This window comes from Eumetopias jubatus, unplaced genomic scaffold, assembly GCF_037043125.1.
Source record: "Eumetopias jubatus isolate StellerSeaLion01/CBP00866 unplaced genomic scaffold, mEumJub1_p1.0 scaffold_11, whole genome shotgun sequence".
Classification (NCBI taxonomy): domain Eukaryota; kingdom Metazoa; phylum Chordata; class Mammalia; order Carnivora; family Otariidae; genus Eumetopias; species Eumetopias jubatus.
Window position 1 is genome coordinate 28,938,465 of NW_028274817.1, and position 13,990 is coordinate 28,952,454.

The 13,990-nt window shown below is 47.2% G+C and overlaps 1 protein-coding gene across 1 annotated transcript in view; it reads right to left on the minus strand.

The window, feature by feature from the left end:
• Window positions 1-337: 337 nt before the first annotated feature.
• Window positions 338-13,990, minus strand: part of SLC25A43 (solute carrier family 25 member 43) — a 34,303-nt gene continuing 20,650 nt past the window's right edge. Inside the window, exons 4-5 of the mRNA XM_028087789.2 lie at window positions 1,899-2,033; window positions 338-1,268 (exon numbers count right to left, since the gene is read on the minus strand). Coding sequence (XP_027943590.2) covers window positions 1,068-1,268; window positions 1,899-2,033 — 336 coding nt within the window. The 3' untranslated portion in view covers window positions 338-1,067. The remainder of the gene's footprint in view (window positions 1,269-1,898; window positions 2,034-13,990) is intronic.

The window sequence follows — 13,990 nt, forward strand, 5'->3', positions numbered from 1 at the left end:
AGTGTTTTTGTTCAGTTCTATTTTTTTGATGTGTGTCAAATGTTCTATTTGGTCCTTTTCTAGACAACTGGGACATCTTGTGAGAATAACTTAAGTTGACTAAATAATTTATTTTCAGGGTAGGCTTGCAAAGCAAGTGAAAAAGGCAGAGAATTCAGGCCACTTCAACTGTACATGATTTCAATTGGAAGAAGGTCTTCTGGGGCATTGAGCGGTCACAGTAAAAACTGCCTTCCTGAAAAAAGATTCCTGAAATTCTTAAGCTTGAGATGCTAGATGCTTCAAATTTAAATAAAAAAGGATGGTTCTACTATGAGAGAGTGATGACTTCTAAATGTTAAAGGTTTTAATTTAGTTTCTTTTTTAAAAAGATTTATTTATTTATTTGAGAGAGAGAGACAGCACCCACAGAGGGACAGGGAGAAGCAGACTCCCCACGGAGCAGGGAGCCTGATGTGGGACTCGATCCCAGGACCCTGGGATCCTGACCTGAGCCGGAGGCAGACGCTTCACCGACGGAGCCACCCAGGCGCCCCTTTTAGTTTCTGGTAAGGTATAATTTATGCTATAGCGTGCACACGCAGAAGTCAGCAAACATTAGGAGTTTCAGAAACAAGCCTGTTGGGAAGACTCGGGTCGAATGGAGCAACGCGAGGCCAGTGTGGGTTTAGCGCAAGCTGCAACCCTGTGGCTGAGCTCCTGATGTGCTATTTGCTCAGCCGCTTCGAGGACATGAGACTCTGAGGTCATGGTGATGCCCTTTCTTTGGTGTCGTGTAAGTTGCACATTTACGGAGTATACTCGCACGTTTCGTTAATGCTAGGTTTTGTTATAAAATCTGGTGAAGGCCACCATGCAGCAGTCATGTTGGGAAGCTTTTCCATGGCACAGGCGTTCACCAGGACATCAGTTTGGAGCTTGGAGCTGGTTCTGTGGCTAAATCTTCTCACTTCCAAGAGCAGCAGATGGGAGTATCCTCTCGCCACTCTGCGCACACACAGTTATGAGGCGACATTTTTTTTAATGATTATAACACGCCTTCGGTCAGTGCACTTCTTGTTTCAGTTTCACAGAGTTGGTTTTTTAGACTTCAGTTGTCCAGTTTTGAAGAACTTTTTAAGTTCCCGCAATTCCTGGGGCTTCAAACTCTGATCCACCCCTGGGGTCAATTTACAGCTCAGAGGAGACACAATGTAACCATTTTGGTAAAGACAGATTCTCTTGCAGAACTCAAAGGTGCCAAACATAACTCCAAAATATGGAACTATCTGTTTAAAAAGAAATGAAGATCATGTTAAAATCTTAAAAAGAAAATGTCAGTGCATCCGCAGTCAACCTGGACCAGGGTAAACTGAGGTAAAGGCAGTGGACAATACAACATCATTCTTTTTGGAGTCAGGGAAGATGGCAGAATGAAAGCTGACACAGTGTGGGGTGGGGGAGCATGGCCTGGATTAATATGCCTGTGGACAACCTGACACTTGTTCAAGGTTAGTCCAGAGTTCTTAACCTTTCTTTTGTGTGTATGTGTGTGTGGGGGGGGGGAGCGTCATGAAATTCTTCGGGAATATGATGGAAGCTAGGGATCCTCTCCCCAGAGAGATGCACATACCTACACATTTTTGCATATGATGTTAGGCTGGGGCATTAGGTTCCCCTTAGGAGTCCATGAACCCCCATGTCAGGAGCCTCTATGCTGAATGCTCAGCTCCTCCAGGATGGGGTGTCAGATGCCCTGCCACTGCACAGGGTCCCCCTGTCTCCAGGCTGACTGCCAGCCTGCACTCATGGGTCAGTGCTAGACGGGGGGTGTCCCCAGGCAACCTGTAGGGGAGCGGCAAGGGAAAGGGCTAGAATCCGAAGAGGCGGGGAAGCAAGGGATGGACCGCCCTTCTCACCTTCAGCAAGTTGGCTGTCAGTCCATTCCAGAGCGCCAGGACCCCTTGGGCTTTGACTATCTGCCGGAAGCAGTCCGCTGCTCCTGAGAAATGGACATCCACTCCTCCATGGTGGGGAAGGTGCGGGCTCTGAGCCTGGCAGGAAATACAGAAGATGGGACGCGGTGATTTGGTCACCAGGAAAGAAATGTTCTAGTCAGGGAAGCCAGGGTCTCAAGTCTGGGCTCTGGTTGCTATGCTCTTGGCCAAGATGCCTGCCAAGAATGGGTGCCACAGGGCGCTTGTTCGACGGGCTCAGAATGAATATTAACGCGCAGTGAAGTCAGGACACCCCGTTCACCTATTTGTGGCTTATTTTGCTCGGAAGGAAGCAACCATTCAGGACAGGCTAAACTTCATACTTAACGACGCTTCCCAACCTATGCCCCCTGGACATGATAAACGCTCTCCCGTGCCCTTAACCTTTTCTAAATACCCCTCCTCCCCTGGTCTCCTTGTCTTAACTGATGTCTCCTCTGTGAAGCTCTCAAGCGTGGGCTGCTCATTTCCCCACATCCCAGATGTCCCAGGGTGAAAAGCAGAGGGATAGCGGCATTCTTCTAGTTCCCTCTTACTGTCCCCAGACCCCGAGTCCTTCCCTCTTGTGCCAGAAGTTCTCGCCTGGGGCTCATTGTCCCTCAGCCACACTCCTTGTCGCTGCTCGCATCTCCTGACCTCCTGAAGGTCTTCTCCATTCACTGGAGACCGTGCCACCTGGAGGCTTCCCCTCTTCCAGATTCACCATCATCTTAGGGAACTTCAGCATCTATAAGACAACCAACCCATCCCACACCCAGTTTCTGGACCTCGACTTCAGTGATCCTTACTTTTATGCCTCTTTGGCCACCCACAACTTTGGCCACTTCATGGACTTCATCACGACTCGCAGAACTATCCTGACTGATCACCAACATGCTCCATCTCTGAAAGTAACATTTTTGTCCTTCAGTAGAAGACAGTTTTGGGATCAGGTGAAAGGACTTTTTTTTAAGATCTTATTTATTTAGTTGACAGCGAGAGAGGGAACACAAGCAGTGGGAGAGGGAGAGGGAGAAGCAGGCTTCCCGCCGAGCAGGGAGCCCGATGCGGGGCTCGATCCCCGGACCCTGGGACCATGACCCGAGCCGAAGGCAGACGCTTAACGACTGAGCCACCCGGGCGCCCCAAAAGGACTTTTCAGTGGACCATCTCTATACAAAACTGACACCTCTTGCCCAGTGGGAGGGGGACAGCCTCTCAGAGCTGGCTTTCAGTAACGGTGTCAAGTTCACAAGAAGCTTCGCACATACTTTGGTTTGTTTCTGAAACGTCCAGTTGAGACTAGCACAGCATTCTAGTGAAGTGGAATCAAGATTTTCCACTTAGGAGGGGCGCATGCCTGGCTCAGTCAGAAGAGCACACGACTCTTGATCTTGGGGTCCTGAGTTCCGAGCCCCAGGTTGGCTGTAGCGATTACTTAAAAATAAATAAAGCAACAGCAACCAAAGAAGATTTTCCATGTGGGAGAGGCAGTATAGTCTAACAGTCCGAAAAGCAGAACCTCTGGAGTCGGACAAGTCAGAGCCTAGGTCTGGCCGCTTCACGTACGGGCCACGTGACCCTGGGCACTTACCGAACCCTCCTGAGCCTTAGTTTCCGTATTCACAGTACCCACTTCATGCGGCTGCTGTGAGAACTAAATGAGATACGCATGTAAAGCGATCAGCCGTGTCAGGCACATGGTAAGGATCAGTAGGTATGAGCTGGCCCTGCTATTGCTATTACACAGAAAGTATGCTAATCACGGGCGCCTGGGGGGCTCAGTCGGTTAAGCGTCTGCCTTCGGCTCGGGTCACGATCTCGGGGTCCTGGGATCGAGCCCCGCCTCGGGCTCCCTGCTCAGCGGGGAGTCTGCTTCTCCCTTCGCCCCTGCCCCTCCCCCTGCTTGTGCACTCTCTCTCTCTCAAATAAATAAAATCAAATCTTAGAAAAAATGAAGTATGCTAAACAGCAATACAATCCCTTACCTAAAGCTACCAGTCCTCCCCACCCACCTCTCAAATCTTAGACTTCAGAAGCCCCGGGACCATGGTGTACTCATCCACCGGCCCCCTCCCTCGCTGGTTCCTATTATTCATCACAAGCCCCCAGGCACTTGCCCCCTCCCGTCTTCCGCAGGCCACCAGTTCCCTGCTGGCTTCAGTGGCTTCCCTTTCCAAACCTCGCCCAGCTTTTTCTGCTCCTACTCTCAAAATCCTTGCCCCTCACCCTTCAGCCGCTCTCACCCACACACCCCTGCTCTGCCCCAAGCCACTGAAGACGAATCCACAAAGGCGCAGATCGGTACCACTAAAGCTTCGAGGTTGCCAACCTCTGCTGGGCTTTCGTACGGTGAACCAAGCCTTCAGAGCATCCTTGCCTGTTCCTCAAGGCGGCTCTGCCAAACCTTCCCACAGCCCTTGACGCCCGGCACCCCGCACCCGTTCCTCTACTCTAGGTAGGTGACCTGGTCTCCTGGTTCACAGAGAAAACAGATTGTACAGGTCCTCACCTTTTGCTTCTTCGCATAAACATCTTTTCTTCCCACCGGTGCCCTGGATCTCACACCTTTGAACTCCTCTTGGGCACCCTTCCCAAGAGACCTGACTTTCCTCCTTAGCAAATGAATAAACTCAAGTCCCTCTCATCTTCAAAAATTTCCTTCTGCCGATCTTGACTTTGCCCTTCAGATACAGTCCAACCTCTCATTCCCACATTAATATACAGTAAAATTACCTGGTTTCAGGGTAGAGGGCTAGCAGTTTTAACATACGTATCCATTTGTGTGACCACCATTACAATCAGGACACAGAACTGCTCCTTCTGCCCCCACCATTCTCATGCGCTGCCCCTTTGCAGTCAAGGCCTCCCCCATTCCCAGCCCTGGGCAGCCACTGGTCTGCTCTCTGTCCCTACAGTTTTGCCTTTTGAGAATGTCAGACCCATGGAAGCAAACAGCATGTAACCTTTTGAGACTGGCTTCTGAAAGTATTTTTTAAAAGTTTTACTTATTTAAGTAATCTCTACACCCCATGGGGGGCTCGAACTCACAACCCTGAGATGAAGAGTTGCACGCTCTTCTGACTGAGCCAGCCGGGCGCCCCTTGAGACTGACTTCTTTCACTCGGCACGATGCTTCTGAGATTCATCCACGTTGTTGTGTTCATCAATAGTTTCTTCCCGTTTATTGCTGAGTAGTATTCCATCGTGAGGCCGTACCATTGTGAGGCCGTACCACCGTGTGTTTATCCACTCGTCTGTCAATGGGGCAGACCCTTCTCCCTTCTCGTCCGCACTTACTGAAACAGCGGTAGACTCTGGCGGACTCCACTTCCTCCCTCCCCACTCGCTGCTCTACTCACTGCAGTCTGGATCCGTGTCCGTGACTCTGCTTGTTGATTCTGGCCAGGCCTACCTTGGTTCGTTGCCTTTCTTTTTTTTTAATTTTTAAATTTTCTTTTTATTTTCAGAGCACTCATGGCCTTTTATGATTTGGTATAATTTACTTATTTCTTATTTGTCCACTCCTCCCAACCAGAGTTTTAGCTCCGTGGAAGGGGGGATTTTTGCCTGTTTGGTTCACTACTGTATCTTCAGGATCCTCAACACGTAGCAAATGTTCAAGAAATATTTAAATAGATGAAATATATTCACTCAGGGCCTCCTACCTGCCAAATTTAGTAGATTTTTTTTTTTTTGATATTTTCTTACTGGATTTTTGGGGCAGTGTTTGGCACTAATAACCAGCACCTTTTTGTCCTCCTCAATTTATACAACTTCTCTAGGGAATTCTACTGTAGCCAAGGCTTTAAACACCATCTGCAGGTAGACGACTTCCACATCTTTCTCTTTGGCCCTGACCTCCCCACGCTGAGCTCCAAAATCAAGCATCCAGCTGCCTACCGGACATCTCCACCCGGATGGCACACAGGTTCTCAAACCTGAAGCCCGACGTCAGATACTTAACCGACAGAGCCACCCAGGTGCCCCTCTTCTGTATTTATTTCACTAAATGGCACCACCGTTCAGCCGGCTGCCCCAAGCCAGGAACCTGGGATTCCTTATCTGCTCACTCTTACTGCCCTAGCCCATCAGTCATCAAGTACAATCAGTTTTATCTTCTGAGTACAGTACTTCTCAGATCCATCTCCTTTTCTACATTCTCAACTGCCACTCTCTTAGTTCAGGCTACCACCATCTCATGCGTGAATCCTGACATTTCAGTGCAGACCACTGACTCCTTCACCGATTTTCTACCACCTAGAGGATGAAATCCAAGCTCCTTAGAATGATATACAAGGCCCTAAAATGAAAATTTTCCTAGCTTTAAGAGCACCGTTCACCCCCTGCACTCCTTAGCAATATTTCTGTACTTCTATTAGCTCCCCTTATCCCCTCTGAAGACTTTTCATTTATTCAGATGTTTATTGAGTACCTACTATGTGCCAGCCACTGAGGTTACAGCAGTGAACCAAACAGACAAAGAGTCCCTGTTCCCACAGAGCTGAAATTCTAGTTGTGGGGAAGGAACAGGCAAAAAAATAAAAATAAAAAAAATAAATAAATGATTATATCAAATACTAAAAGGCAGCGAAGGCTCTGAAGAAAATAAAGGCAGGGAAAAGATACAGGGAGTGCCTGGAGGGTGCTGAAGTTTTTATTAGGGTGGTCCCCGAAGACTCACCAAGAAGATGATGACCTTTGAGTGAAGATCTGAAGGAAGTGAATTGTATAGTTATCTGCAAGGGCCCTGGGGCAGGAGCATGCCTGGGTTGTTAGAGAGACAACAAGGAGGCCAATGTGGTGGGAACAGAATGAACGAGAGAGAGCAACAGGACAAGGCATCAGAAAAGTAACTGGCGACTAGACCACGACTGGACCCCGTAAGGCTGGTAGGCCATAGTAAGTAAGTATTTTGACTCGAATTACCGAGTGAGAATGGGAGATGCTGCTGGGTTCTCAACAGAAGAGTGACAGAGCCTTGGGATGCCTGGGTGGCTCAGTCCGTCAAGCCTCTGCCTTCGGCTCAGGTCACGATCTCAGGGTCCTGGGATGGAGCCCCATGTCAGGCTCCCTCTCCCTCTGCCCCTCCCTCCGCCCACTCGTGTTCTCACTCTCTCTCTCTCAAATAAATAAATTAAAAAAAAAAAAAGAAAAAAGAAAAAGAAATTCCCATCCAGGGGCGCCTGGGTGGTTGTGTCTGCCTTCGGCTCAGGTCATGATCCCAGGGTCCTGGGATCAAGTCCCGCATCGGGCTCCCTGCTCAGCAGGGAGCCTGCTTCTCCCTCTCCCTCTGCTGCTCCCCCTGGCTCGTGCTCTCTCTCTCTCTCCCTGGCAAGTAAATAAATAAAATCTTTAAAAAAATAAAAATAAATTAAAAAAAGGAAGAGTGACGGAGCCTCGTTTATATTTTAATAGGATCACTTCGGCTGCTGTGTTGAGAATGTTCAGTACAGGAGTGGTTGAGCCCCGCATCGGGCTCCCTGCTCCGCGGGAAGCCTGCTTCTCCCTCTCCCACTCCCCCTGCTTGTGGTCCCTCTCTCGCTGTGTCTCTCTCTGTCAAATAAATAAAAATAAAATCTTAAAAAAAAAAAAGGTTCTAAAAAGATATTCCAGTCCAATGGGGACACCTGGCTGGCTCAGTAGGAGCATGTGATGCTTGATCTCTCGGTCGTGAGTTCGAGTCCCACATTGGGAGTAGAGATTACTTAAAGATAAGATCCTTAAAAAAAGATATTCTGATCCAATGACTTCATTTACAGATGGAAACCCAAGGTCTTGAGAGGAAGAGTGACCAAGAGTGACAAGAGCCAGGTGCTCCGCCTCCTGGGCTGCTGCAGTCTGCCTTCCGGGACCCTGCTTCCCAGTGACTCCCTGACCTTGGTCTCTAGGTTCCAAGACGTAAAATGACATGTGCTGCACCTGACACCTACCTAGCTTGTGCCCCCGCAGGACACCCCACCCTGCCACCTGTTGCTCCTCTTTCTCGTCAGACTCTAGCCTCTCTCATGAACCCCCACCATAAGGGCATTCGATAAACAATACAGAAAAATGTCAGTAATTCCAATGTGTATGTGTGTATGTGTGTGGGGGGGTAGTTTAAATTAGCGAAGCCTAAATTATGAAATTCTGGGAGGATGTTCCATTTTATTATATATGACTGAAACCGGATTAGTGAAGGGCAGCGAAGTAGAGAGACTTTCTGGGCCTATGTGGACCACAAGGTCACGTGCATGGATTTTCCCATCACACAGACTTGGATTTGAACCCTTGTCTCTTCCACTCATTAGCTCTGTGATCGTAGTAAGCAAGTTCCTTAACTTCTCTGAACTTCGACTTCCTCATTGCAAAAATGGGGAGAATAATACCTCATATGCTGTTTATATTATTCATTTCCTTACTGAACCCTGGGTTGCTATTATAATTTTAGTGCCGTGCAAATTAATAAGGTTCCACAGTTCTTCATTTTATATGAAAGACTGTTGTATCTTTCCTCGTTAATCCAGCTCGAAGGGTCAACATTCTTTTTTTTGAAAGATTTTATTTGGGGCGCCTGGGTGGCTCAGTCGTTGGGCGTCTGCCTTCGGCTCAGGTCATGGTCCCGGGGTCCTGGGATGGAGCCCCGCAAGGGTCTTCCTGCTCATCAGGGAGCCTGCTTCGCCCTTTCCCTCTCCCCCTGTTTGTGTTCCTTCTCTTGCTGTGTCTCTCTGTCAAATAAATAAAATCTTTAAGGGATTTTATTTATTTTTGTTTAAAGATTTTATTTATTTGAGAGAGAGAGAGAGAGAGAGAGCACACAAGCCCAAGGGGGGAGGGGCATACCATGTGGGGCTTGAACTCACAACCCCGAGATCAAGTTTGCACGCTCTACTGACTGAGCCAGCCAGTGACCCACGGGAGGATCAATGTTGTATGCCTTAACCATATAGAGTCCTATATCAAGGTGAAGGTTGAACCTCTGGGTTAGCCCTTCCCTTTGGGGTACAGAAACAGTCAAGTGCAGGCCAGAGTATGAGAAATAAAACATGAAATGGACAAGCTGAGTCTCCCAGCCTGGAGTTTCAGGAGCCAAAATGGTCAGGGGTCTCTGGTGAATGTCTTACTTTAAAATGTTTACCCAGACACTGGTGCGACCTGACCTGTCCTCACCCTCCCGATAAAGCACCATTGCCAAACAGGTAGTAAAAGCTTCCTTTCCCCTTAGAAAGAAGCTGCCTAGTCATAAGACTTGAAGTTCCTCCTGCTACTGTAAGACTGACATAATGAAAAGAGGTTATGTTCATGCCGGAAATTAGCCTTCTTATTCTGTTATGAAATCATATGATTGATTTATCTTCTGCTGGTTTCCAGTAAAACTACAAAAAAGCCCTGAGTCATGAGTCAAGGTCATCATTTTGTAACCTGGTGCCCCCCACCACAACTAAAACAAAAAAACACTAAGCAAGTTCCATGAGTTACAGAACAGGGCAATTATAATCAACTTGTGATGAATCAAGGGCCACCTATATTCAATCTTAGGACCTTAACCATCTTCCGAATATCTACTTCACTCTACCTTCACTGCCAAGCCACCATCACTGCTGACCATTATGGACCATTATGCAGCTCCCTTTTGGTCTCCTTGGGACAGAGTTTGAGATGCCTCGCCTGGCCCCCTTATAGTCCATTCTCTAAAAAGTTGCCAGAGAGATTTTTTAAAAAATCAGATCTTTTTACTCATCTGCTTAAAATATTTTAATGGCTTTATAGAACACTTAGAATAAAATCTACATTTCTTAGTGTTACCTGTAAGCTGTGGTGGTAAATATTTAACAACTGATTCTCTGGGGAGAAAAAAAGCCTTGAGTTGTAGCATTTGCCAATTTCAATGGTGTCAATACTCCCACATGGCCGATTGCAAGCTACCAACTGTGAGGTCCACCAGCTCCTGGATTTCCTGCCATTTAACAATCAGCTTTCCCAGGGCAGCTGGGTGACTCAGTCGGTTACGCGACCCACTCTTGATTTAGGCTCAGGTCGTGATCTCGGGTCGTGAGATCGAGCCCCGCATTGAGATTCTCTCTCCCTCTCCTTCTGCCCCTCCCCCCGTTCATGCTCATGCTCTGTCTCTCTCTCAAGTAAGTAAGTAAATAAACTCTTAAAAAAAATCAGCTCTCCTGAGCCAATAGGAGCTGGCTCTAGCCACACTACTGGAAGGTTATAAGCCCTCCACGATCTGCCCCTGCTCACCTTTTCAACGTGAGCAAGAGATTGACACAGTTTCGTAACCCATCCGCACACCTTCAGTCTCTGCCCTCTCCAGCCCATGCTCCACACTGCAGCCAGCTGCGATTCCAAACTCACCAGATGCTGTCACTGCTTTGCTGAGAAACCTTTACCAACTCCCAGTTTTCTAAGAAAAGTTTTCCAAAGAGAAATGTAACAGAATTCAAAACCCTCTATAGTTTGGCGCCCACCTGTCTTCCCGGTATTATTTTCCATTACCAGCCTGTGATGGTTCATTTCATGTGTCAACTTGGCTAGGCCATGGTACCCAGATGTTTGGTCAAGCACCAGTCTTGATGTTGTTGTAAAAGTATTTTTTTTTTAATTTTATTTATTTGACAGACAGAAAGAGAGACAGCGAGAGAGGGAACACAAGCAGGGGGAGTGGGAGAGGGAGAAGCAGGCTTCCCGCTGAGCAGGGAGCCTGATGCGGGGCTGGATCCCGGGACCCTGGGACCATGACCTGAGCCGAAGGCAGACGCCCAACCGACTGAGCCACCCAGGTGTCCCCAGGAAGAGGGTTCTCACCAGACACCCAGTCTGCCGGCACCTTGATCTCGGACTTCCCCAGCTTCCAGAACCGTGAGAAGTGTCTGTTGTTCAAGCCACCCGGTCTATGGTATTCTGTGATTGCAGCCCAGACAAAGATACCCCCAAAGGAAGAAGGAATGCGAATGACACATACCAGTGTTTCTCAACCCTCAGCTGCATATGAGACAACCTGGGGAAGTTTTTCAAAACCATCCGGGATTGGGATCCACCCCCAGAGACTGTGATTTAACTGACCCAGGGTGAGGGCTGGACATGAACAGTTTCGGGGCAAGCTCCCCAGATGATTCTGGTGTGTAGATAGGGTTGAGGGTCGCTGCTGCAGGCATGCCACAGCACGAGGCAGCTCAGGGTGCTGACACTGACAGCACATGGGTCACTCACTAGCCTCAGTTTCCTCATCTGTAAAATGGGGTAATCAGAATATCCACCTTATAGGATTGCTATCAAGATTAAATGAAATCCGGGCGCCTGGGTGGCTCAGTCGTTAGGCATCTGCCTTTGGCTCGGGTCATGATCTCAGGGTCCTGGGATCGAGCCCCATATCGGCAGGCCCCCTGCTCAGCGAGCAGTCTGCTTCTCCCTCTCCCTCTGCCCCTCCCTGCCCCTGCTCGTGCTCGCTCTCTCTCAAATAAATAAATATTAAAAAAAAAAAAAAGAATACATACCGCTTCCTCAGGGACATCTTCTCAGACCCCACAGACTAAGTCAGGAGCCTAGTAAACACTTTTGGTCCCTCTGTATGTCCCCTTCAGGGTATGTGACAAAGTTCGTAATGATTTAGTGTATAAGTATTTCTGCCACGTGTATTCTCCCCACCCCGCCTCCAGGACCAGAAATCCCACGAGGGCAAGTGACCGTGTCTGTCGTGTTTGCGGTTTTATCCCTGAAGCCTGCCAACATGACTGGCACACAGTATGTGCTTAAGACATATTGCAGGAAAGAAGGAACAGACCTGCAGTACATGAAAATGAAAGATACATATTTCAAAGCAAAGCACTTGATTATTTCTCTGAAAAAGTCCAGAGGCCTACCAAAAGAGGTAACATTTTAGGCTGTTCATTCTTTCCACGAGCACTGAAGTAAGTCAATGGTATTTCTGAAGATGTAAAACTCACACACCCTTTGACCAAAGCGATCCCATTTCTAGGAATTTATTCTACAGATATATTTGTCCACGTGGGAAACGATGTGCGTCTTACAAGGATTTTTGTTGCGGCACTGTTAGTAACAGCAGAAAATTGGAAATAATCTAAATTCCACCAATAGGGGGCTAGTTAAAGAAAGAGTTCATCGTACCATGGAATACTATGTCACCATTTAAAAAATATGTGGTGGCTCCATCTAACTGATATGGTGCCATCTCCAAGATACATTTTGAGGTGGAAAAAAAATGGTGAAGAGTCTATATAGCTGATGATCTAAAAACGGAAAGAACATGAATGTGCACGTTTATGTGTATCTTTGCATAGGCCATCTTTGGAAAGTTTCAGACGAGATACTGGGAAGTGTTGTCTGCAGAGAACTGAGAGGCCAGGGGACAAAGGTCGGGGAAGACTTACTTTTCAACGTATACTCTTTGCACCTTATGGATTTTCCACCATATGCCTATGTTTCCTATGCAGAAGGTAGAATAATTTAATTTTAAAAGAAAATGAGAAGACAAGCCACAGACTGGGAGAAAATATCTGCAAAAGACACATCTGATAAAGGGCCATTATCCAAAATATACAAAGAACTCTTAAAACTCAACAATAAGAAAACCCAATTAAAAAAATGGGCCAAAGGCCTTAACAGCTCACCAGAGAAGATATACGGGTGGCAAATAAGCATAGGAAAAGATGCTCCTTATCCCATGTCATCAGGGAGATGCAAATTAAAACAACAACGAGATACTGCTACACGTGTATTAGAATGGCCGAAATCCAGAACGGTGACACCACCAAATGATGCTGAGGCTATGGAGTGATCTGAGGATGTGGAATGGATAGGAACTTTCATTCACTGCTGGTGGGAATGCAAAATGGTATGGCCACTTTGGAAGACAGTTTGGGGGTCTCTTACAAAACTAAACATACTCTTACCACAGGGTCTAGCGATTGCACTGATCAGATCAGACCCTGGGATTTACCTAAAGGAGCTGAAAACTTATGTCCACACAAAAGCCTGCACATGGATGTTTAAAGCAGCTTTGTTTACAGCTGCCAGTGCCTGGAAGCGACAAGATGGCCTCTTTCAGTATGGTAATGGAGAACTAAAGTAGATCCAGACAATGAAATATTATTTAGCATGAAAAAGAAATAAGGCATCGAGCCATGAAAAGACATGGAGAAACCTTAAATGTATCTTCCTACGTGAAAGAAGCATGTCTGAAAAGTCTATATAATGAGGGGCGCCTGGCTGGCTCAGTCGGTAACGCATGTGACTCTTGATCTCAGGATCGTGAGTTCGAGCCCCACATTGGGGGTAGAGTTTACTCCAAAAACGAAAAAAAAAATGTATATACTGTGTGACTGGACACTCTGGAAAGGCAAAACTATGGAGACAGTAAAAAGATCAGTGTTTGCAGGGGTTTGGGGGACGATAAGTAGGCAGAGCACAGAGAAAAATCCTCTGTACGCTAGAATGATGGATATACATCATTATACATAGAATGTCCCAAACCGCGAGTGAACCCTCAGGTAAACTATGGACTTTGGGTGACAATGATGTGTCAGTGTAGACTCTGTCAGTTGTGATAAACGTAGCCCTCTGGTGGAGGAGACTGTGCGTGGGGGCGGGGCTGGGGATGCATGGGAAATCTCTGTACCTTTCTCTCAATTTTGCACTGAACCTAAAACTGCTCGAAAAAATCAAGTCTTAATTTAAAAAAGAGTATTTAAGAGGAGAGACAAAAAAAAAAAAAACGGAAACAGGAGTCTTCTAGCTGGAGCAAACAGGAGCTCAGAACCTCTCGCTTGTTATCAGAAACAACTTTTATCTTCCTTAGATGCATAAGACACAACCTGAAGACCAAGCTGCCCACTTCCCAAACCATCTGAGGCAGTTGTGGTAGGAAGCTTCTGTCTTTTGGCCCATCCCCAATAGTCAAACAACAGGCCAATCGTGTTGGAGTAAAAGGACTTTTTTAAAAAAAGATTTTGTTTATTTATTTGAGAGAGAGCAGGAGCAGGGGGCGTGGGAGAGGGAGAAGCAGGCTTCCAGCAGAGCAGGGAGCCCGA